This window comes from Chlorocebus sabaeus, chromosome 27 (assembly GCF_047675955.1).
Source record: "Chlorocebus sabaeus isolate Y175 chromosome 27, mChlSab1.0.hap1, whole genome shotgun sequence".
NCBI lineage: Eukaryota > Metazoa > Chordata > Mammalia > Primates > Cercopithecidae > Chlorocebus > Chlorocebus sabaeus.
In genome coordinates, this window is record NC_132930.1 from 19,990,932 (window position 1) to 20,017,477 (window position 26,546).

Here is a 26,546-nt window from a genome sequence, read left to right on the forward strand (position 1 = left end):
TAAGAATTATAAATGAGTTAAAAGAATAGTTAATTATGAATTCTATATACAGCTCTTTTTATTAAGCATTAATAGTGTTTCTTGTATTCCTGAGATTTAAATGCATAAGTTACATAGCTTAATGGTAGTAAAAATCAGCTGAGTAAAATTTTAAATTTTAAAAGTGTTTAAAATTACCAGCTTTAATAAGCAATTGTACAATGAAGAAATTTGTGAATATTTAAAAATTAGGTGTAAATCTAAGCTACTGAATTATAACTGGATTTGAGATATTATACAAGCACACACATATATGAAAAGTTGAAGTATGATGTATTAATAGTAGCATACAATGTTTACAATTTCTTAAATTTAGAGTAAATACATAAAATATTATTTTATTTTTCCTTCTAACTGAGGAGGCTTATTAATCTTATTTAATGTTACACGCTTCTTTTTAAAAATTAATTTAATTTTCATGGCAATAAGAATGTTGCTTTCTATAACTGGAGCTGAGATCTATTTTTCTTAGGTGACAACTTTATTAAAATTTCAAGATTTAGTTGCATTAAAAACATTGTAAAACACTATTGGCAAATGTATAATATTTTGCTTAATTGATTTCAAATTTCTAAATTTCACAAGCTTGCTCCCTAAAAATCTCACAATATATAACCACAATAGCATGACCCATGACCCACTATATCCTTTATAAAAGCTAATAACCTACCTAGATACCTAGTTAACTGTTGACTAATGCACTGAGTACTATTTGCTTACAATTTAATTTTAATTAATACATAATTTTACACAATGGAAATAATGAATATTCTAAGTTTACTTTTATTCCAACTAATGTATGTTCAATATGAGTTTTGCTCATTATCCTCCTGACTTATACTTGTTTGTTAGAATAAGTTTGTAAAATAACGGAAAACCGAAGTCCTCACTAGAACATTTATAGTCTCCCCCACTGGATTGGTTTATCAGTTTGATTATTCAGTTTTGTCAATCAAATATTTAATGGGTGCCAGAGGTTAGTCAGTGGTCCTGTGTTTTTGGTTTTCAAACCTCCTTTACACTTTAAAAATTATAGAGGACCCTAAAGAGCTTTTGCTTATGTGGGGTATATCTGTTGATATTCATCATATTCAACATTAAAACAAAAACACCTTTAAAATAACTAGTTATATATATATATATATATATATATGTTTGAAAATAGTCACAATAAATTCATTATATGCTGACAAACGATATATTTTAATAGGAAATTACTATATTAAAAAAAGTGAGAAGAATGACATTGTTTGACACTTTTGCACATCTCTTGAATGATTATCTTACCAGAGGATAACTGGATTATCCTATCTGCTCTGAATTCAATCTGTTGCACTGACACAGAGCATGTAACCTCAGGAAAATTTTATTGTGCACTTATGAGAATGAGAGTTGAAAGAGTAAGTGATATCCTAATAGTATCATTAAACGATTTTGAGTCCTAGAGTTTTGAGATCGCTTGGCTTTGAGAACTGCCAGCTTAAGTTCCTTCAATATTGAGCAAAATAAAAAATATAATAATCCTGCCCTCACGGAGGCCACACTGGAGCAAAAGGAGTGATACATAAATTTTTAAGACCCTAATATGACATATGCCAGTACCAAGGTGTGTTACGCAAAGAGCTATGGAAGAGGTGGTGAGCAAGAGTTCCACAAAAGAGACAAAACTTGCAGTAAAGTTTAAAGCAGGGGTGTCCAATCTTTTGGCTTCCCTGGGCCACATTGGAAGAAAAATTGTCTTGGGCCACACATAAAACACATTATCACTAACTACAGCTGATGAGCTAAAAAAAAAAAATCGCAAAAAATACTCATAATGTTTTAAGAAAGTTTACAAATGTGTGTTGGACCACATTCAAAGTCATCCTGGGCCACGAGTTGGACAGGTTTGGTTTAAAGGAAGAGTTGGCCAGCAGCGAAGAGATGCAGGTGAAAGAGGTTAAAACCATTCTGAAGAAAGAAAGGCATGGCTAGATACAGCATGATGTAATGGGAAGAACATTTTTTTGTTTTGTTTTGTTTTGACAGATTTTGTTCGAACTGCATTTCAGCCACTCACTAGCTGCATGACTTTAAGCAAGTCACTTAAATTCTGTAAACCTTAGTTTGCTCACTGGTGAAATAATAAAACTTGCATAATAAAAATGCAGTGAGAATTAAGTGAGATGAAATATGCAAAGTATTTTCACATTTGACAGTTAATTAGCACACCAGTAATATATTGGTTTTGTTGCATGTTTAAAGAGAGTGAATTGGTTATCATGCTGAGAGCTTAGGGTGCAGTGAGGTGGTGAAGAGAGGACTGAAGTTTATAACTGAAGTTATAAACAAGGGTGAAAAGGGCAGCAATGAAGCTGTATTGATATGGAGGTTCAAGATGAATGAAAGTGATTTAAAAATAGAAATATGATAATATGCAATAAACTACCTTGGAAACTCAGAGAATTATTTCCTATGCAGGCTTTTGCAAACCCATAGCAAATCTTGATTTCCACCCAGTGTCACTCTATCTTCTCCCAGGGAAAAAGAAAAAACAAACTATAATTTTTAAAAAGTATTCCAGGATCTTCATAAAAATAGAATGAAATGTGTAAAGAGTAGCATGATTAGGAAAAAAAAAAAAAGCTTTCTCAAGACAGAAATTTAACCTACCTCTTCCATTGCTTAAGTAGGTTGTCTCTACCTGAATCTCACAGTCTTTGAAACTAGATTTCAACGATATTTTAGTAATAAAGAAATTAATGAATGAATATGTAAATAAATACATACTTCAACGTGTATCACCAATGTAGTAAGAATTCAAATCCGCAATTGTGATATTCTCAACCTGGGTTACTCATAAAGTTTACTAATCAATACCAACTTGTCTAGAAAATAATGTTTTTAAGGGCAAAGTACACAGGGAATATTAGGACTTTTCTCCATGCTAGGTATGAACCATCCTCACACTATCTTTGATCTTCAAGTCCTTGAGGTCCTCAGGTCCCTGAGGGATAGAACATTTAGAAAAACGATTTCTCAGCTATAAGATAAAGATTTGCCTTTGATACACCTCAGTTCTGCCAATTAGGACACTGAAGGTAAAAATTTATACCTCGTACAGAAGCATGATTTTGAAATATAAAGCACACTTCATCAAGGCTCTATAAAGAATTTAGGATTAGCGAACTGAATTTCTTTTTTATACGGTATGTTTTATACTAATTAATAATTTTGATTAATTTATTTACTAACACAATTCAATGTAGATTAATTTATCCAAAGAGCAAGCAAAAAAAAAAAATTAAAGCATGGGTAATAAAGGAAATTGTGAGTAAGTCCTTGATTCAAATATTCATTTATTCATTAATTAATTCAACAATTTATTGAGACTCTATTATATGCAAGACCTTGTCCTAGTTTAGCTGGATATATTATGGTAAACAAGAAAACATGTTCTCCAAACACATGTCATCATGTAGCATAAAGTCTAGTAAGGTAGGATACTAAATTAATAAATGAATACAGGCCTCCACCCTACCCAATGTGTTCCAAATAATTCTAGAAACTATTTTCAAAAGAATTTTGTTTTAAAAATTACATACCCTAAAACTTAAACCAAGCTCTTCACTTTATAACTTCTCACATCCTGACCTTGTAAATACTGAGAGTAAAGGTTATATCCACCTAGACAGGTTTCTAACTCCACCTAGCACAGATATCTAGGATTTACAAAGGACTGTCTGAATAGCTAAACTTAATATTAGATAGTAAATTTTATCTCATTTTTTTTTTGGTCTCATGTGTATGTGTATGTATATGAGGGCAGGTTGTGGAGTAATCAACAATATCACAATCGAGTGATAATTTTTATATTTCCATTTTAAACAGTAGAATAAAATAAAATACAGGTTCTTCTTCGAAATTTCTTGTCTTTACAACTTGTTACATCCCTCCTCTTAGTATCAACTACCATATTCTAACTTTGCCAAGTCAAACAACAGTTGTCAATTCTGAGTCAATTTAGCCACATAAATGTAATAATCTACTCAAAATTGGGAAACATTCCTTTGTCAAAAATGCTTCAGTCTTGAATAAGATTAACGGAAGCTACACAAAGCCATTTTGAGTTTACCCAAACGAAAATGAAAACAAAATGGATGATTTCCCTCGTAAAGTAGAAATAACACCATTTTGCACTGTTATTTATAATTTTAAACTTCAAGGAATGATTATTCACAGACATGTAGAATAGAAGAAAAGTAAAACAGTCTGTTCATCCTATCTACTGGAAATACTTCACACACTGTTCTTAATGTATTTTAATTTATTTTTAAAATACAAGTTGTTCTTTGACAATAAAGCATCCTAGATTCTTACTAAAAATTTTTAAATTATTTCCTGCTCACCACATTCATGTACAACTAAAAAGATAAGCAGCATACTCTAAGTTGGAATTCAGTTTATATATGAGAATACTTTTCCAAATAGAATCATTTAAATCATATGAACTATCTGTTAACTTTGGGCAATGCTATTCCCTCAAAGCATATATCTCATTTCATTATGTATGTATATATTCCCAATGTTTTATTTCAAGCCGAAAAAAAAATACCGTATACTCTTGAGAAATCTGACAGACGATAAAACTGCAGGGGCGAGGTACATGTGCACATGTTTTCACACTTCTGCAAAATTGCTGATTTCTTCTTATTTCAATCAGCTGCCTGAATTGGTTGACTATCATCAAACTTAATAAAGAGCATAAGTGCCGGCTAATGTATGTGAAGGACCTGTTCCTTCTCTCCCTCACCATCTATGCTCTTTTATGTCTCAGTTAAGTAATACATTTCCTGGTTGAGGGGAGGGTAAACTTGAGAATAAGCTATACGCCACAAGAATTTCATTGTAAAAATGATAGCTAAGTTTAAGAACACTGTACAAAAAGAAACTAAATCTTTGTCTTAGTATTCTCTATTTATACATAATGCACAAATAATACTTTTGTACTATGCTAGTGTATTATTTGGGTTTGCAAAAATATAATTCTATAAAATATTAAGTGGCTACAACGTTGGGATTTTTCAAATATCAATGAACATGTATCAATGAATGGAAGTTCACTATAAAAAGAATCCTAAAATTACCATTTTATATAATAAAAATTTTACTGACCAAATACACTGAATTTGTCAATAGAATTTCAATCAAAATCAATTCAGAAAGTGTGATAATTTTTTTTTAAATTCAAGGCAAAAAAAAAAAAAACTCTTTAAAAGGGGGACTCATACTTTTTAAAACCAAATTCTTGGAAGACAAAGAAAGAGGCTAAACATATTTCAATATGTTAATGCATTTTCAGGCTATTGGTATGACCCTCAGTTTTTTGTTTTTTGTTTTTTTTCCACTACATCATTACTCTTCAATCTGGGGTAATCATTGATCTCAGATTCTAGGCACGTGCTCATCAACTTTGACCTGTTTTTCCTCTAATGTGAATCCAGTTAAACTTCCTACTCTTAATTGACTCTTCCATCGCTTGACAATAAAAGAAACAGGTAAAGAAATACATCAAAAGTAGGCCCTACACATGGAATGTTATCCTCTGTGGGAGTGCAGGTACTTCTGTAATAAATGCTTATTTTAAGTTGTCCTATATCAAATTTAGATTTGTGAAGCCAGGCCATGCATAATTAGAAATGTCAAAGGGATAATTCTAGACTTATTCCTGCTTTTGAGATCTCATAGTATAACAGCATCCATTTTTACTAGGCATTACAGGAATATTCTCCAGTGTGTGTATTAAATTCCTTTATGGAGACAGTTGTGTTGGTACAAGCCATAAATTTGATAAATCATCAGATGTATAACTTTCATTCTCATATTTACATTACCAAGTATTTTATGGAGCAATTTTCTTAGTCACGGCAGTGAGACTCTCCAATGATATAAATAAATAAATAAATAAATACTATTTCAATGTAAAACCCTTAACTCTAAAGGAAAATAACTATGCTGGAGTCTCAAAAGAATACAATTCACTATTAAAGAGAATTCAGTTATCAGTAGGGTCTATCTTGGATTGCATCCATGAAGGTTTATTACCAGTAGTATCAGAAGGACTTTATTATAGCAAGCAATACAGAAGCCAAGGACAGAATAATGGCTGGGTTCCAGTGCTGAGAGAAAGCGCATGAAAAGCCTAATATACCACAATACTGAAATGGTTATTACAAATAATAGGCATATTTACATCAGATTATCGTAAGTTTTCAATAGAAACTTAAAATACCAACTGTCAGCATCAGTCTCAGGACATGGGGTTTCTTGTTGAGACCTCTTATTGTGCATTGACAGTGGCAGGCCTAAGTGCTCCCAGGGATTTTCAGGCTTGCATTAAAAAACAATATCCCTTGTACGGAAAATTAGAGCTTTAGGTGTAAAGGATATTTCAAAATGATGAAGTACTTGAGCAGTTCACTGAAATAACCTTGAAGCAGTATTTTGAAATACTCTAAAATATATTTGTATATTTTTAACTCCATATTATAAAAATATAAGGACACACTTTATTCTGGAGGGGAAAAAGCATTAGAAGGCAATTAGGAAACTACAATCTTAAGTTCAGCTTACAGGGTTTCTCTGTCAGTATTTTACTTAAAAGATTATATTAAATTTCAAATTGGCACGTTAAGTAATAAGAGAAAAAAATGAATTTTAAGGCACATACACTACAAATTTTCTACTAGTCATTTATTAAAGCTTACTATATTGTAAAAACTACTACTTAATTTTACAATATAAAAATATCTCAATATAATAAGAGACTGTCAAGTTTGCAAGGTGTGAAACGATTGATTTTAATTTAATAGAACATTTCCAAAATAAAATCTTTCTGAAAGGATAATTTATTACTCAAATTATTTCCAGGAGGTGCCTCAAACCTGCTTGGCCTAGCTGATCAAGGCTGGTGTGTGTGTGTGTGTGTGTGTGTGTGTGCGCGCGCGCGCACGCGTGTGTGTGTATTTCCCCAATAAGCAGTGCCAGTTCTTTCTAAAGTTTGCTCATAAATTTCAGAATGAGTATCCAAAATATACAGTAATTGGCAAGTCAAGTTCTCTACATGTTGATCCAGGAAATATTTGTCCTCAAATTTGTTTAGGAATGCATGTCGCGTACAAGTAGATAGTTCATAAAGTCCAATCAATAAGGAGACTAGCTAAATGAAGTGCAAAAATATTAAAATGAATCCTTTAGCTCTTGGGAATCAATGGCAGTAACCTTCGTTTAGAAAGAATGTGTGTCTGAGCAATAACGTGGAGCAATATTTCTCAAGCTGCTAAAATGAAAAGAGCTCAGAGGCAGACATCTCTCCATGTAGCTATATTACATTTTTTGTTCTTTTTTCCCCTATTGCTACAAGAGAATTGTCCTAACCACGTCAGAAATGTCCTGCCTTACTCCCAGGAAGAAAATGAAAGCCTTACCACTGATGGTAAAATATATATGATAATTACATAGCAGAATTGGCAGATGGGGACTGAAAGTTGCTTAATGACGAGGTCAATTATTAGCAAGCTACACATGCTAGCTTCTCAGTGGAAACACATATTTTTACTTAATTCTACTTTGAAATATGCATCTTTTCTGCATGTGTGTTCCTAAATAGATGACATGATTCCATATGTCAAATAAAAATCCCAAAATATCCTGATATTAGAATAGGAAATTTACAATATTTTAAATGCTTGCTCCAGTCGAGTCATTGATCCACTTTTGTAAGGCATATCCTTTCCTGGCCATAAAGAGATTTAATGAGATATACTTGAGAACAAGGAAACTTGAAAATGTGTTAGTGTGCATAATAAATATTCCCTTTTATTTCTGTCATGCTGGTAATTTCAAAATTGTTTTCCATTTTACTTTAATTTGTTACTGTATCCAAGGAAGCTTCTAATTCTTCAGCAAGTTTGAGCAAGTTCAATAATTTAGATCAACTGGCAGGCATAATTAAAATAAATATTCCCTAGCGAGGCAGGAGGAAGGGTTGTGACTTGTGTTGCAGTTAAAAATATTTGTGACCAAGACTCAAAATAGCTAAGATATTTTCTAATTGAATCACATATTATAAAAATCATATGATTTAAAATGGATTATCTAGCAGTTTTAAAAGTTTGAAATGGATGTGGCAATATTTTCCTGTATTTTTTCAGCAGAGAGAAAAACTTGAAAGAAAAATCTGAGTTTACACATTTAGCTAAAGTTTTTTGCTTAGTTCGAAATTTCCAACATTACTGAGAATATTAAAAGTATTAAATAAACTAACATATTTTTTACTGCTTACTTTACTGAATGGTTTGCATAATTAAAAAGTTAATTGCTTTGTTTCCACAATCATTGGGAGTCCTGGGACCAACTCCAGAATCAGGCTCTTAATGCAATATTTTCTTATGCCTCCTCCCATTGAGTTAAGCATATTCTCTACCCTGGTAGAAGGATACAGTGCAGGTGTGTGTGTGTGTGTGTGTGTGTGTGTGTGTGTGTGTGTGTGTGTGTTCTGAATGAACTACCAATGAATTACAGTCAAAAGTGATATAACTATCAAGTTTAACCATAAATAAAGCATCTGTATATTTCTTTAATTGGTTCATGATACTGAGTCTATTATTCTGTTATTCTGAAACAAACAGGCAAATAAAAACAACACCTCCCACCAAAATCTATTAGTCTCTTCCTAATTTTTGTGATGTGAATACTTGACCATCTGAGTTATAATCCCAGGTACCAACATCAAAGTTATAATTTACAGTGGTTCTCGATGATAAAATAAATATCGCTTTATGTAAAAAATTTTAAAAAGTGCACTGTGTTTTATAATACACAGATGAAAAGAGAAATTACCTGAAAAATAGGTAGAGCAAAGTTTATTGCCTGCCTTAGACAATGAGACAACAAAAGGCTAAGGGATTTGCTTAAAACTATGCAATAAATCAGTGCTTCTGTTAAATATAACATAAAAACTAAATGTTTTTCTACCTAAATGAGTTTTTAAAATATAAATAATTATAATGGCCATAATAGGTTTTCATAAACTTTGAATTCAATAACGCAAATAGAGCCCTTTAGAGTTAATAGCAACAAATAATTAAAAATAAAAGCTATCACATATTAAATACTAAGAGTTATCAGGTATTAACTACAACTTTCCATATCTTCTTCTCACTTTTATCATCTGTAAAATGTCGACATTACCTTGCTCTGAGTGATACTGTAAAGCGAATGATTATATAGAAACTTCAGGTAGACACCAATGTACTATAAAAGAATTAATTTACTAATTCAATTATTCCTTGCTCTGTTTATCTTTTCTTTTTCTACATTTAATAAGGATACTATTTTATCATTCTAGTAAATATTTTTGATGGATAGATTATCCACTTTATGTTGTTCTTTTTTAGTGCTTCTTTCATTTTATGTGTATTTATAAGAGGGAGTGAATACCAATACAATTATAATTCATTTATCTCTGACACTGTGATGACGTGGTGCCTTTAGATTACTTCATGAAGCCTTTTGTGCTCGCATTGTATTGTAATTGGGGTGTTTTGCTCTGTGCTCCGAAAATTATCTCAAATATCCCATAAAAGTTGATTTCTACATTTACAAATGTATTTGGCTTAATTAGCGGTTTAAATGGAGATGTGAATAAGGGCTATGAATTGGTGCCTAATTGGCAGATCCTATCCACACTCTGTGCTCGGTGAAAATCTTTACAAGGCTTTGCTAACTGCTCTGAATATTTGAGGGTTGTCTGTAATCTCAGCCTTTTTGGAACTACTCTGCTACTGCTCAGTGAATGATCTTTAATAATTACTTGATGAATATCTCTGTGAGTTACTGGTTTCTGTCATTTACTATTCCTTTACAATAAATCCAGGAAAATATATGCAGATTTCCCAAAGACAGAGCCATTTAGCTTGTAGAAAATAGATGCGATACTATTAATGTTTTATTTCTCTACAGTTTTCATAGAATTATATTTGTTATAAATACTGGAACTTGTTCACAGTAGTTAGAGACCCATGTACTCTTAGCCTAGAGAATTGGAAACCAATAGGCAATTCAAAAGGGGCCAAGAAATGACTTACCTTTACAGCTAAATATAAGTGAGGCCAGTAAACATTTCTGGAGGTAAGAAAATAATCATGCATTTAATAAATATTGTGAACATTGCGAGTCTGATTTAATGTGGAAAAAGACTGTTGTAGAACTAGTTACCAGCAATTTTAAGGTATCTATAAATAAATACAGTAAAATAATACTTCAGCATTCAATACTTCTATAAATAACTAAATACAGTAAAGTAATACTTCAGCAATACATCAGTAATAAAGTATCTATAAATAACTAAATATAGTAAAGTAATACTCCAGTAATACTTTAGCATACTTTTATTAATGCCAACTTCCAAAAAATATATGTTCAAGTACACATAACCCTTTGAGGAAGATAGGGCAGTTATTATCATATTTATTGTACCTATTGTGTAAGTGAAGGCAATATTACATGAATTGACCCAGGTTCTCTTTCTGGAAATGTGACAGAGCTTGAACTAGAACCCAAGATATCTTGCTCCAATTCTTTGCAAATGTACAGATTATATGATACATTACAATACAGTAGAACTGTTATATTTAAGAAGGACTTTTTAAAACTGAAAATATTAAATAGACTCTTCTAGAAGGTATCCCAAAGGAAAAGAGAAACTTGATAGTCAAAAATGACTCAAATATAATGACTTTTGGTAGAGAAACTGAATTATTTAATCTCCAAAAGGTCATGATAAGGTATTATAAAGAAGAAAGTGTGCATGAGATGGTGAGTTTAGGAAAGGCAAAGGAATAGATTATTAGAATGGAGAAATAAAGAAAAAATATGAAGCCCAAGAGTCAGTTTGTGGAACAGTCCTCTAATTCTCCTTCAGAAATGAAATGACAGTGGAACTGAGAATTTTCATTAAGGTAAAGAAGAGTGATAATGTATTTTCCCTGCTATTTTCAAAAAACTTCAGAAAAAGTTTAAGAAGCTAAATAATCAAATCAGAAGTCCTGTACTTTGTGTTCTAAAATAAAATGTGGTTACTTAAAAAACACACACACAGGGATCTCTAAACCCATGGGCAATTTATAGAAGTAATTTAATAGCTACTTGATCCTGGGGACATAGATAATACTCAGACGTGGGCAGCAAAAGAAAAAGCATACTGGCTTGATTTCACAAAAGAGGATGAAAACAGTCTGGGGCTGAAATAGGCAAGAATTAGATTTTAGATCTTCAATTATTCTGGGAGAAAGAGATGGACCAATGTTGTCCAGGAAACTAGAAATGCCTCTCAAAATTGAATTCTCAAAGAACTAGTGAAGGCTGAATATTATTGATCACAATGAATAAAGGGAAGTAAGCTTACAGGGAAAAACTCTGATAAAATATGGTTCCGTGTGAACACGTTGCTTCCAGTTACCTATTGAAAGATGATGTATGATTAGATTGCTTCACCCACAGTGAAGGGAAATCGTAAAGACTGGGCCCTGAAACTCCATTTCCTCAAGTATTCATGTAATTAAAGATCGAGCTTGTTTTAGGTGAGAATTACCTGAGAATTAGGAGCATTTAATTAATGATTTTTAAAATTACACATAAATCTGGAATTGTTTCTTATGCACACAGTTGTGAGTGTCAGGTATCACCTACACAAGAGTAACAGCGGGGAACTGCCAAGTAAACAACTAAATAATTGATAGATAGTTGGTGAATGTTTAGAGAGTGCAAAGACACCTTATAGAATGGACCAGAAGCAAGGAGAGAAATGAAGACTGGTTATAGAAGCAGGCCTAAAGCTATTATTGAAAAGACTCCTTTATATATTTTAAGAAAGAATATGCAAAATCCTTAATAGATGACCCTAAAGACAAGAGAAAACAAACAACAACAAGCATAAGTTAGAGACACAAGATTGTGGTTAGTAGCTGGCACTGAAAGAAGCACTGAATCTAGGGAGCAAAAGCAATGTGTTTTTCAGATGATCTCAAAGATAGATTTGTTTCTGCAGGCCGCATCAAGCCTCAGTGTGTGGATTAAGAAACTTGTGGCTGGGCGCAGTGGCTCACACCTGTACTCCCAGCACTTTGGGAGGCCGAGGCGGGCAGATTGCCAGGAAAGGGGATTGAGACCATCCTGGCTAACATGGTGAAACCCCGTCTCTACTAAAAATACAAAAATTAGCTCGGTGTGGTAGCATGCACCTGTAGTCCCAGCTACTTGGGAGGCTGAGGCAGGAGAATCGCTTGAACCCGGGAGGCAGAGGTTGCAGTGAGTCGAGATCACCCAACTGCACTCCAGCCTGGCGACAGAGCAAGACTCTGTCTCAAAAAAACAAACAAACAAACAAACAAAAAACAAAACAAAACAAAAAAGAAAGAAAGAAAGAAAAAGAAAGAAAAAGAAAAGAAACTCCTCCTCTGATTCCATCTCCTCTTTAGGCAACATTTTAAGAGCTGCGCTGATTTTCCTTGGATCTCCTTAAAGAAAGGGTATTGCTTTGAAGAGGAGGCAGAGACTTTCTTACCTACTGAATGGGATATTCTCCTGTTCTAAGTTCAATAAACCGATGTTCCAGTTTGACATTAGGATATTGCAATTAGTTGAGACTTGGTTGTCATGCTTGGTTCTGTACAATTCTGAAAAATTGTACAGAGGCACTGAAAAATTTGTGTTTTATGGATCTAGAAAGCAATGTACAGATACCACCCAGAGGTCACTCTGTAATCAGCCAGGTAGCCTTCTCTTGTCACATACCACATTTACATACATTCTACTTGATATTTCAGGACAATGGGGAGTGCAAACATATATCAAAAAATGGACATTAGTAGAGATTTTCCATGAAACAAATATACATATGAGTGATTAAATGGGAGTTGCATTTTTTTACTTGGACATCATTTTGTAGCAATTGTTTAGATTATCGTGAACTGGTAGACTTTTTATCAGTACAGTACAAAACTCCCATAAAGCAACAATGAGCACAAATAAGTAATAACTTCATGTGTCATTGGTGGTTTCATTTCTTTAGGTTAAAAACAGCATTAAAAGGGCAACAGAGCGAGACTCCATCTCAAAAAAAAAAAAAGATATCTTCCTGCCAAATTATTATTTGTATGACTTTGCACATAATATATTTGGAAGCATTTCTTAGTTTGGATGGTGCACTAGCTGTGGTACGCATAGTGACACGACATTTCTGTGGTGTTATGCAAACATAAAATAGACTGGAATTAGTCCTTTTACTATACAATTGAATTTATTTCTCATTCAGATTCTATTTTCGTGATTTATGTTTTGAAGCACACCTACTTGTATACTATTACTGACAATTGATAACACTGTTACAATGTCAAGAATCTTAAAATCACAAAATAATTTTCTACGATGACCAGGAAATGTTATAAATTATTAGATCTCACCATAAATGTAATTAGTCACATACTCTTTTAATTTTAAGTAAAATGGTCAAATAATTGCATAGTATAAAATAAAATATAAAAGTCATACCAGAGGACAAAACTAATTCAATGAGTTAGTATTATATCACTCAAGAAAAGACAGCAAAAGCTATTATACAGAAATGTCACACTCTACGGTACTTTCTGAAAATTTTGTAAAAAAAAAAAAAAAAAAGTCCTGAAAACTAGAAGCATAAGGCGATTAGAAATTCATTAAGATTGATATCAAAAGATGCCACCATGCCCCTGCCTCTGATAACGATGTCACAATGAACTTGGTGACCTGAGAAAGAAATTCTCAAGTGTGTTCTTAATTCCATTTTCTGATCTCCAGCTTTCTGAGTTGTCTCAATTCTGTTAAATCTGTATCAGCAACATCGGGCCCCTATTTTGTACATACAATTTTATTTATTTATTTATTTATTTATTTATTTATTTATTTATTTATTTATTTTTGAGACAGAGTTTCACTCTTGTTGCCCAGATTGGAGGGCAAGGCGCTATCTCGGCTCACCGCAACCTCCATCTCCCAGGTTCAAGTGATTCTCTTACCTCAGCCTCCTGAGTAACTGGGATTACAGGCATGAGCCACCACACTTGGTTAATTTTGTATTTTTAGTAGAGATGGGGTTTCTCCATGTTGGTCAGGCTGGTCTCGAACTCCTGACCTCAGGTGATCCACCCACCTCGGCCTCCCAAAGTGCTGGGATTATAGGCGCGAGCCACCATGCCTGTCTAGGACATACAACTTTAATTCAACTTTGTAAACACAAAGTTTTGTGTTTTGGACACGTATATGGAAAAATAATTCCAGAAGTATCATACAACGGTAACCAAGGCACAGGTCCTGTCTTTAAGCAGTTTATGGTACAGTGGGGAAGAAGGGTGGTAAAAACACAAAATACCTCCCATGCAAATGACCTAACTCTCTTCGTTAATCAATATCTACACGATCCCACACGTCTACTTCTTCATCTTCATCTCTGTAGGACTAGATATTTGATAGTTACTACTTTCCCAATGCTAACTTCATTTATCCTGTCACATTTTGTTTGTTTCAGTTTTTACTTTTTTGTTTTTTGTGTGTTTTGTTTTGTTTAGAGACAGGGTCTCAGTCTGTCACTCAGGCTGAAGTGCACTGCCATAATAAAAGCTCACTGCAGCCTGGATCTTCTGGGCACAAGCCCTCCTCCCTCATCAACCTCCTAAGTGGCTAGGACTACAGGCATGTGTCACTACATCTGGCTAATTTTTTAACTATTTTTTGTAGAGACAGGGTCTCGCTATGTCGCCCAGGCATGTCTGGAACTCCTGGGCACAACCAATCCACCCACCTCGGCCTCCCAAAGTGCTGCAATTACAGGCATTAGCCACCCTGCCCAGCCTGATTTTGTTTTTAATGTATTTCATGGTCACATTCGTTGAAACTTACTTCTCCTTTATTATCTTATATTTCAGTACTTTTCAACATTCTGTTTGGATAACGTCACTTATCTGGTGTCATATACTTAAATCATAGTCTGAATTATTCCCAAGAATTCAGCATTACCAGTGTTCTAATGACTCCTAAAGCTGCATTCTTCTGCTTATTTATACTCACAAATTTCAGATCTATATCCTGTTAAATATCACTTGCATTTTTCAAAGATACCTTAAGTACAGCATGTCTTAACCAGAATCATTCCAATGAAAATGTGCTGCTCTTTCCACTTTTCTCAGGTTGGCAAATGGTATCACTTTTTCCTCACCCTCTCAGGTAGGTATCCTTGGTACCTCTCACTGTTCTCCACAGCCTTATCCACATTTCTGCTTAGCAAATCCCTACTTTTCCACCCTTCAAAGCATGGCTATGATTTTTTATAACCCCCACTCATATCCTCCTCTACTTCTTGTAGCATATAATCAATCTCTCCATATAGTGCCTCTCATGCCTTTACTTTTAAACATCTAATCTGTACACGCCATTCTCTCTGACAATATTTAAACGCTTAGTAAACAGAGCCTGTCATTCACCTTTGAGTCCTTCATAAAAATTTGCATAAAATAAATGCTCAACAAATGGTCGTTGAATTTTACTTAATGGATTCTTATAACACTCTACATTCCCTATTCACTGTATAAAATTTCAGCTATAGCTGCTATGACCTTTGGCTACAAACGCTGCCTTGGTGAAATGTGGCCTCACAAGGAATTGAAACAATGGACACAATTCAGCATTGGGCACTGGGGTTCAGAGGAATGCAACCTCAGAAATGCATACCACTCTCAGATCATATAGGGCTTCTGAACTACTTAATTAATGAAGACGCTAAGCATTGCAAAGCAGAAATAAAGCCATGGGAGATGTATTTTCAAGCAGAAATGAAAAAGTGTTTTGTTTTTTTTTTTTTTTTTTTTTTGAGACGGAGTCTCGCTCTGTCGCCCAGGCTGGAGTGCAGTGGCCGGATCTCAGCTCACTGCAAGCTCCGCCTCCCGGGTTTACACCATTCTCCTGCCTCAGCCTCCCAAGTAGCTGGGACTACAGGCGGCCGCCACCTCGCCCCGCTAGTTTTTTTGTATTTTTTAGTAGAGACGGGGTTTCACCGTGTTAGCCAGGATGGTCTCGCTCTCCTGACCTCGTGATCCGCCCGTCTCGGCCTCCCAAAGTGCTGGGATTACAGATAGCTGGGTACTATCCTATTGTCTGTTTACTCCCAAAACATACCACTAATCACAGATTTTATTTAAACATATAGTATCAAAAATTAATTTCCTTTAAGATTATCATATGTTAGTAGTTGAAACTCTGTTCTAGAGGAGGCATTTAAATTTGCATGCATTTCAGATATTTTCTCATTCTTATAACGAACTTAACAATTATATTTTCTGGACAATAATGAGAAGACAAACATGATAATGAGACTTCATGCCAAAAAATCTACCTGCATATATTAAGTAAAATTTATCAGAGACAAGATTAAAAATGAAGCAACCTACTATCTATATTTCAGTATAAAGGGATTGTAATATAAATACCTGTATGCTTAACTTGAATCTTGAAATAACAATTACGAAAACAATTTGCAACCTTCACAAAACAAATGAGTTGTTTTCTTAAATAAATATAATGTAATCCAATCTACTCTACTCCAATGTAATTTAATCATCTATTTAATTTGAGTAATACAACTGGTCTTCTGAAAATAAATAACAATGACTTCAAAAGATTATTTACAGGTTCTTACTGAGTTTGAAAGTTCTTATTTACAGCACACACATTTTTAGTAATTATCCATGTTTATAAGCAGAGAGAAAAGGAAGACACAAAATTAATCTATTTTATAGTTTAGATCTGGATTTAGCTTCTGCTGCCAATTTCATCAAGGTTAAATTTTAGAGTTTTTGAACTAATTGTGTTTAATATTAAAAAATGAAAAAAGGAAAAAGGAAGACATAAAAAGGGAACAGTAACTGGACTAGAAAAATAAAACAAATAATCTAAATTTATTTGGCTTCAAATGAAGCCTCCAGACCAGTATAATAATTGTTTTTAAATATATCAAAGATGAGTAGGTAAAGGGAGAGGATGTGCAGGAAAAAAGCATTTCAAGGCCTTCTTCCCGCCCAACATTTTATTTATAAGATAAAAATTTTCAAAACTTGCGTTTATAATTGTTTCCTCCATATAAGTTTCCTTTCCCCCTCTGTACCTCACACCACTCTGAACTTCTCTAATGAGCTTACTACTTTTTTCATTATAATTAATTTACTGTGATCAAGGTTGTATCTCCCAAACATAAAAACTTCCATCTTAAAGGCAGAGATTGTTTCTCCTTTACTTAAATTTCCTCAGAAAGTCTTGGTCATATTTTATTTTCAGTATCGGTTTGTTGAATCAAAATGAATAACCACAGCTTTGACACTGTATAATTACGCCATGAAACAAGAGACACCTATTATTCTCCTTTGTTTTATTTGCAAAGCAAAAATTACTTTACTTACTAAAAACCTGCAAGAGAAGAGGTAACAATGGAGGTGTTTTACCTTAGAGGAGGAATACTGAGTTAAAATGGCTTTTCAGTAGGTGGGCTAACCTCCTAGGTTAAGAGTACTAACTTACTGGGCAGGGTGGCTCATGTCTATTATCCTGGCACATTGCGGGGCCAAGACAGAATAATCGCTTGATTCCAGGAGTTTGAGACCAACCTTGTCAACATAGTGAGACTTTGTCTCTACAAAAAAATAAACAAAATTACAGGCATGGTGGTGCATGCCTGTAACCCCAGCTACTTAGTAGGCTAAGGTGAGAGAATCGCTTGAGCCGGGGAGGTTGAGGCTACAGTGAGCCAAGAATGTTCCATCGCACTCCAGCCAGGACTACAGAGCAAGATCATACACACACACACACACACACACACACACACACACATATATATATAAAAGGGACTACTATACTTAAATACACTTAAACAGTCCAGAGTTCCTTTACCAAATAGAAGATGTTTAAGAGTGTTTGTTATGTTTTAGCAGCACAAGGCTTTTTATACATAAACCTGGCAATAATATCAGACGAAGGATAGAATTATATATAATCTATAAACAAAAAGAATTCAAAGACTGAAATAATACCTAAACTAAATAAGGAACCAAAACAATCAAATGTATTATCAACAAGTGCTGAAATTCACACAAGCAAATGCTTTGGGAGTCTAGAGGCAAGAAAACCACTAAGTGACCTCCAAAGTCACTTTGAGATTTGATAAGCGCTCATTCCCTCCTCAAATGTCATAAGGGTTCAGCAAAGTGATCTAGTTTAAAAGGACCAAATTAGAATAAAAAGGGAAATACGGCCACACATTTTATCAGAGTTAATTATTAATATTGAGATTAGAAAAGAAAGGACTGAGAATCTGGTAAGCATACTAATTGGACATTATTTTCAGCTCATTTTCCCTGTTAATGTGAATAATTTGCAGCAGTTTAAAGGGAGGTGCAATTTAAAGGGAGGTGAATAATAATGCATTCAACTAGAACACTTAAATAAAGAGAAAAGAATGGAGAAAGATCATGACATCTCCCTACCTTGAATGACAGAGAACACAAAGAGTGGGTTGATTTGATGCCAAGAGATAGAAGACTTCCCTCCCCTCATTTTAGGTCCTTGCTATATTTATAAGTCACTACTCACGAGTACTACCCTATGGTACTCCACACAAAAGTCAAAAAATTAACTGGAAAATATTTAAAGTGAGAGTATATACTGGTAATTTAAAAATGCTACATTTGTGAGGCTGAGTATTTTATGAAGTCCTCATGGTTAAGCCATTGTATTATATCAAATCTACCTAAAGTTGGCCAGGTGTGGTGGCTCACACCTGTAATCCCAGCACTTTGGGAGGCCGAGGCAGGCAGATCACAGGGTCAGGAGTTGGAGACCATCCTGGCTAACATGGTGAAACTCCGTGTCTACTAAAAATACAAAAAATTAGACAGGCGTGGTGGCGGGCGCCTGTAGTCCCAGCTACTCGGGAGGCTGAGGCAGGAGAATGGTGTGAACCCGGGAGGCAGAGCTTGCAGTGAGCCGAGATCGCGCCACTGCACTCCAGCCTGGGCAACAGAGCAAGACTCCCTCTCAAAAAAAAAAAAAAAAAAAAAAAAAAAAAACTACCTGAAGTCAATAATAATCCCAACTATTTATCATTGTTATTTAAATAATAATGGCAAAACATTTTATCAATTAATATAGTGAAAATACAACTTATTACTTATTTATAAATTATTACATATTGTGGTCTTATTTAGTTCCTTCTGCAATCCTATGATTTGCAATTGAACAAAGTGAAGCTAAGAGGGGTTAGAAAATAATACTCCTTGTAGGAGGTAAAGCCAGAATTCAAACTGATATTATCAGATTTCAAAGCTTGTTTTGTAAACTAGTAGATTCTACTCACAGCACTGCCAATTCTTCTCTAGGACAGTACCTTCTTTAGATTCTTTTAGGTTGTATTGCTCCTTTTACCAGACATAGCACACATTTCAATTAGTTGAGATCTGGCTTAGAGACAGTCTCTATCATCCCTCTCTCTATATATTACTATGAAGAAATCAAAGTGAATAGTACCCTGCCAATTCTTCTCTAGGACAGTACCTTCTTTAGATTCTTTTAGGTTGTATTGCTCCTTTTACCAGACATAGCACACATTTCAATTAGTTGAGATCTGGCTTAGAGACAGTCTCTATCATCCCTCTCTCTCTATATTACTATGAAGAAATCAAAGTGAATAGTACCCTCCCAAAATGGTGGCATACAGACTTTTGGGGGATACTTGGGAGGTATAGAGCCATGTCACAATTGACAGGAAAAATGAAAAAAATGAAGCCTCAGTCAGACACTGGCAATTAGGGTGACATAGAGAAATGCAAAACTATGAAAATGAATCCTTAGCAAGGAATGTTAGTCTCTTCCTGCAGAAGACGAAAAAAGGTATGACAGGTATTTGATTTTTTAGGTATTATGCTTATGCCATTAAAAAGTATATGAGGATCTATGGAAAGATGGAAGAGGCAGCCTTGCTAGAGAAGTTTGCTCAATCTACATGAAATCAGCACAAACCAATAACTAGACAACTTTGCCTGACAGATGCCTGCTTGAAAATTAGGTAAACAGGAGAAAAGGAGAGAGAAAGAGGAGGTCCTTTATCTCCTACAAAGATACGCATTTAGTCTCTAGTCCCTTTACACTTGGCCTTTAAAAATTGGTGGCTTATTCCCAATGATATTTTAAATACACTGTCTAAAAGCAATATGAAAAGTCCATGGTTTACTGCAGCATGTTTAAATAATCAAGGACAAGGTATAATGCATGTAGAACGAAGAGATGAAGGAAACAGAATGAATCAAACAGTTGAGCTTAGCTTATATAAGTGTGACAAAGTAAGGAAGTTTGGAAAGGGAAAGTTCAAAAATATTCATGTATAAAAGTCAAAAGTATTATTTAAAGATCTGAGAAAATCAAGAGGCATAAAATGAATTAGGGATTTAGAGTGGCCAAATTTCTAACCTCATTTAACTTTTTATAAGCCTGTTTTATGGATCATCTGCTGGGTTTTTTTTTTTTTAATTTATTTTTATGGTGTGATATTTAAGAAAGTCTACCTACAGAAAAATACGTATCATTTCCTAACTTTTTTTTTCATTTGCACTCTGACCAAAGTTCACATTGCTAAGTAAGAAAATATATGTGCTTATTCTATTGTGAAATGTCTTAATCATAATTGATGTATTTCGAGGGCATTGCACTCAGGGCTTGATCAGATGCAGATGGCTCTTGCATAGTGGGATCTGAAGGAGGCTCCACAGCTGTCTCCCACACTGGCCTATTATGGTGCCAACATTTCCACCCACCTGGCCAGAAATCACACCATTTGATTCAGTCCACTCCTTTGATTTATGTAAAAAATGCATTTTCTACTATTAAAATGCACTTGCTGTGTGGGTTGGCAGAAAGGCCCTAGAATCACTATTGGCCTCCCCACATTAACATACATTGTCAAATTCACTCACTATCTCACTATGAGACAAATGTCTCTATTCTACAGCGTAAAAGATACAAGAAAAATTGAATGTAAGAGAATCACAGATTATTGGACCTGGAACCGAGTAAGATTTCAGAGTTGATTTATTAATTTCCTTAGACAGCAGCCTACCCACACCGATGGCAAAATTGAGATGAGAAGCCAAGAGAGGTGTTTTCTATATCTGAGCTTATTAAACACTAATTATCACAAAGACTTACATAGCAAAGGCAAACTGGCTTTGCAAAGATAATTTAGAGGGGGCTTTGGAAAGATCAAGTAGGCCATGGCATGAAGGACCAGGATAAATACAATAGACCTAAAGAAACTGTTCTATCCCACTCCAAGAGAAAGTCTGAAGAGTACTGCATAATTAAAATAAGAGCAAACTCTTGCATAGTCAATGCTTGCCTTGAATGAGATGGTGCTTTTAAGCCTAATGTTTGGGTTTTACTTGAATTATCAATTCATAGCAATATGCATCAATTATTCTAACATTTTCATTATCAAATGTTATTACCTATTTCCCACCATAAACTCTATATGAATTATTACTTTATTACTAAATGTATTGTAATGAAATAACAAATAACCAATTACTTCAATGTTTGATTAGATTGATACTAAAGGATTAGCATGAGATTCTCATAATGTTGATGATAATTAAAGGCAAAGAAATATATATTAGTAATCTTTGTCACAAATAAATGTATAACTAATAAGGTTTTCTTAAACTATTTTTTAAATGGTGTAATTTCTAGTATTACTTTGCAGGGACCTGAGGCACTCTACAGATTTGGAACTTTAAAATGGTGGGTCTCATTCTACATTATTAGATTCTGGTGGTAAGAAATTATGTTTGTTCTTATGGTGTATTCTTTTTCCTTAGCTAATAACAGAATAAAACCTCATTCTACATTTGGCAGTAATGTGTTTTAGAATATAGCTTAAAGCTTGTTAAACAGGGCATTAACACACAGGCCCTTGGAATGAAATTGTATTTATCATATTACGGTACAGAAGGAAGATAAAACTTTTGTAAAATGTAAGTACATTTCACTTAAATTTTCCTGTTTTAGTTCCTTTTTTGCATTTGTGAAAACGTATTTTTATCATTAGCTATCCTAACTTATTCCTGGTGTGTAGCATGACATTGGAATTTTGCTTGTTATTGCACTGGAAATTATCTTCTCAACTTTACAATGAAAGTTAATCCCAAACACTTGGTGATAACTGCATTGTTTCACATAGGTTAAAATTCCAGAAAAATATTTGAGGTAATAATAATTAGGCACTAGCACAGCATCCCAAATGGTATTGTAATGGAAAATCCAAATGAAAATCCAATACAAATCCTGATTAAAACCTAGTCAAGCAAAAAGCTACAGATTACCTGAACTCCAATTAAATATGACAAATGAATACTTGACAGGTTTCAATTCCAATTCTATTTATGTCAGAATGATCCATTAATATTGAAGATGAAATTACCAGAATTTAAGCAATACAATTGCACTTTATGGCTAGATGAGTAGTTTGAAAACATGGCCCCAACAAAATGGTTACTCAAAGGTCAACTGCTACATTTAGATCACCCATAGTGCATCACATTTCATTCTGCTATTACCTATAGATCAAGGCTAATATGAATCACAGCTAGTAGATGACAAATGGTCACACAAACTCTGAATTTCAAGTGTTGATCACATACAAAATCAGGAAAAATCCATTACATTATCATGGCCCTTGCTTTTAACAGGCCTTAAAAACTTAGTTATAAAAAACAATTAAAGGTCGCTTTTTGGAACTCTTTCTCATTGTACTTTCTATTTTATTAACAAGCTCACCTGTTAAGTTTTCCATGACATGTATGTTTCCTAAAAGGTAACCGACATGTGTTTGTCATATATAATTATATTTTAATTATTCATCATTTCTTTCTTATTTTAAAGGTGATGAATCCCCATAAACTAATAAAACAGAAACTAACATTAAAAAATGATTATAATGCCAGTGGTACAAAGTCTTTTTTTAATAAAGCTGACATCCAAAAAATAAAAATTTAATTGTACATTCTGTTCTTTACAGTAAGAATAAGTACTTCTTAAAACACAAACAAAATTATATGTTCTCATGAAAAGGTAATCTCAGATGTGGTAATACCCCTAAATTAAATTAATCCTGCCTTCCTAGGTATGCTCTATTTATCATCTATCTATATTAAAAATACTGTAATTACATATATACACATACATGTAATTACATGTACTATATATGTATTCTATATTACATATATACATCTGTAATTACATATGTTACATATGTAATAAATACATTATAGTACATATGATTACATATATGTAATTGCATGTAATTACATAATTATCTTTTAATTATTTATTTCTTATTTTAAAGGTGATGAATCCACATAAACTCATAAAACAGAAACTAACATTAAAAAGTGATTATAATGCCAGTGGTACAAAGTCCTTTTTTAATAAAGCTGACATCCAAATTACATATGTAGTTACATATTATGTATGTAATTACAGTATTTTTAGTTTAATTTCTTTTTCCAAATAATTTTAAACATATCTGCCTTAAATATATTTTCATCAGCATTGCAACTCATACGAAAATTGTATACCCATTAAAAAAGTTACTAAAAAAAAATTCTTAGAAACCACACCAGACTCCCATCCATATAAGCACACACCATCATACACACAGATAAACATGCCTTTATAGCCATAAGGCAAAATGCCATTTTAACTATGCAAAATTAATCAAGAGGGACATCAGTCATCAGACCCTGATATCATATCTTCTTACCCGAGAACAATGTGGATAAATAATTATTTAGCATAATATAATTTAGCAATACTTTCACTTGGGGTCATTTATGATATATTATATTCTAATACTGGATTTTAATATTCATAGGTAAACTTCCAGAAGAAAATCAGTCTTTCTCCTGCATTAATATGCTCTACTTGCATATATATCAGCACTAAAGAAACTGGTATATAACAAAAAGTTAGAGTGTCTTATTTCACTCGGGGGTTGAGATGGCAAAAGACATAAATCCATTTCAAGTTTTACTAGGGATAAAATGTGTGTGATTCCTCTTCCTTTCTCTCTCTCTAACCGTATCTCTCTCTTCGTATTTGAAAGAATAATGAAGTTTGGATGAATTTTACCATTCCATTATTTGACACAAATCTATTCCTCAGGCATTTACTTATGACTCAAAATCCAGACAATAAATCACCAAATTATCTCTGGGAATATAAACAAATGTGGAAAGGTTTAAAAGTGCTATTTGCAATCTAAATGTATAACTTAAAGGAAAATGTATACAAGGTCAATTGTGGTAATTATGAGAATCACCTCAAAACAGTATAAAAATACGGAGTATTATGATTTATTTTCCTTCCTTTCTCTCACATAAAAATGAAAAAAACACCTTATATTTAAGTAAGAGGGAAATTCTAATAGCATGTATTGTATAGTATGGAGAACAAAGTAGTACTATTCTCCTTGGACTCTATTCAGTGATCACTGGAAAGGAGAGGTCTGAAAACGCTTTCCTAAACATCTAGGACAAGAAAAGGTAGAGTAAGGTATGTTTCTTTCATTTCCTTTCACTAAGACTGGACAGTTGTACTTGAAGAAATAGTTGCATGACAAAAATGAATAGAAGAAAACAATTAGACAAGACCTTTCTCGGTGACTATTGTTTAGGAATTCTGCACTTATTTAGCTTCCTTCACAGTGGACCCTGTTCTGATTTATTTATAAGTGCGTTTATTTCGGACAGGATGCTTTAAAATGGTGGTGCAATTTGGGTGAATTTTATCTACAGAGTTATGTTCCTTTATTTGGCATTTCTGTATTTTAGCAAATATTTATCACTTAAATAAAATGGTTTTAATGTCAGCTATTTTATTTTGGTTTTAGACTGACCTTCGCGAGTCAACTTATTACGGCTCACTAGCGTGATTATGTGTGTGGATGTTGTGTTTGCCCCTACCATTTTCCATATGCTCTGCCTCACCAACACTGCCATCCGGCGTGGTCCTTTCATAGTTGTCCTCTGGGAGTGGAAGGGCACCCAGTCTTGGCCCTGAAGAACTCTTACTGCTTGGTGTTTCTGACTCCTCCAGCCCGCTGTCATAGCAACTCTGCAGTGACCCCTGATGTGGGTCCTGAGGCTGACTCACAACAGAAAACGTCACTCTACGAAATGGCTGCAAAAGAAAAGATTCTGAATGTCACTACGATATAAGATTGTAAATGATCTTATTAAAAAAAATACATAAATTACATACATTAAGGTCTCCCGGCAACTAATTCAACACAAAATGAATAGATATGTTGAAATTGCGTTAGTTAACTATGTGTTATCTAAGACAATGTCTAGAACTTAGATTTTATTATGGTAAAATTGGAAATTCCCTTTCAGAAATAGAGATTTAAGAAAACAGTAATTTCACTAAAACACACATTTAAATCTGATAAGTTAGTTCCACATATTCAACCTTTTTCTATTCTAATAGTATTCACTTCAGATATGCTTTCCAGAAATGGACTCTAAAAAAAACAAGGTCAGTGATTTGTGAAGGCAGTAAATATTGAACTAATCCATTGTAAGAAGACTCAATTTTTAAATACTTTGTCCATATGATACAAAGTTATAAAATCAAATGGGATGGCAGTTGACTTAAACTATTCAAAGTACAGCTGACAAATAAGAATTTAGATGCAGTGCTAGGAAACAGAAATATGTTTATTACATAATTCCTATAAAAATATTGTCTATTGACCTTGAAATTGTAAGAGTTTTACTGAAATAATAGATAAAAGTATCCCTAAACAGTGAGTAGAAAATAAACTATAAAGTTTAATTGTGTGTTCTTAATATTACTGTGTGTGATTTGTTCAATAAAGTAAAATCATGTACAGCCTTTAATTTGTTTCTTAAAAATTTTATGAAACTTTATCCAATTGAACCCCACAATTTACTATGTTACTGACAATGGCTGGACTGAAGATGGAAGGTATTTGCAGATTATCTTAGTTAACCACAAAATAATTTAAATAAAAAAATAGGCTCATTAAAGGAACAAACCAACGCCACGTATTGACAGTGCTACATAATAATAATTTAGAAAAGCATATAAAAATGTCCTGCAATGTCAGTCTGAGATTATTCTTGGCAATAGTTGTATCCATAAAGCTGCTGCATGAATGTGAAAAATGTCAGAAGTGTACATATTTTTAAACTTATAACTCAGACTGTTTCTTTTTATTACAAAGTATAAAATTAATGTTGCTAGAAAACAGTGAAAGGTTACAAAAGCTTTTTTGCACCTTTATAACTTGAATGTTCATGATACAAATTACTAATCAC

General features: G+C 33.5%; 1 protein-coding gene across 5 annotated transcripts in view; it reads right to left on the reverse strand.

The window, feature by feature from the left end:
- PCDH7 (protocadherin 7) overlaps positions 1 to 26,546 on the reverse strand; it is a 421,565-nt gene that overhangs the window by 199,168 nt on the left and 195,851 nt on the right. For 2 of the 5 annotated variants that reach the window (XM_008017688.3, XM_008017691.3), the window contains exon 2: positions 25,191 to 25,383. In XM_008017688.3, coding sequence (XP_008015879.1) covers positions 25,191 to 25,383 — 193 coding nt within the window. Of the gene's footprint in view, positions 1 to 25,166; positions 25,384 to 26,546 lie in introns of all 5 variants that reach the window. The other 3 variants (XM_008017687.3, XM_008017690.3, XM_073012477.1) reach the window with 2 other exon arrangements.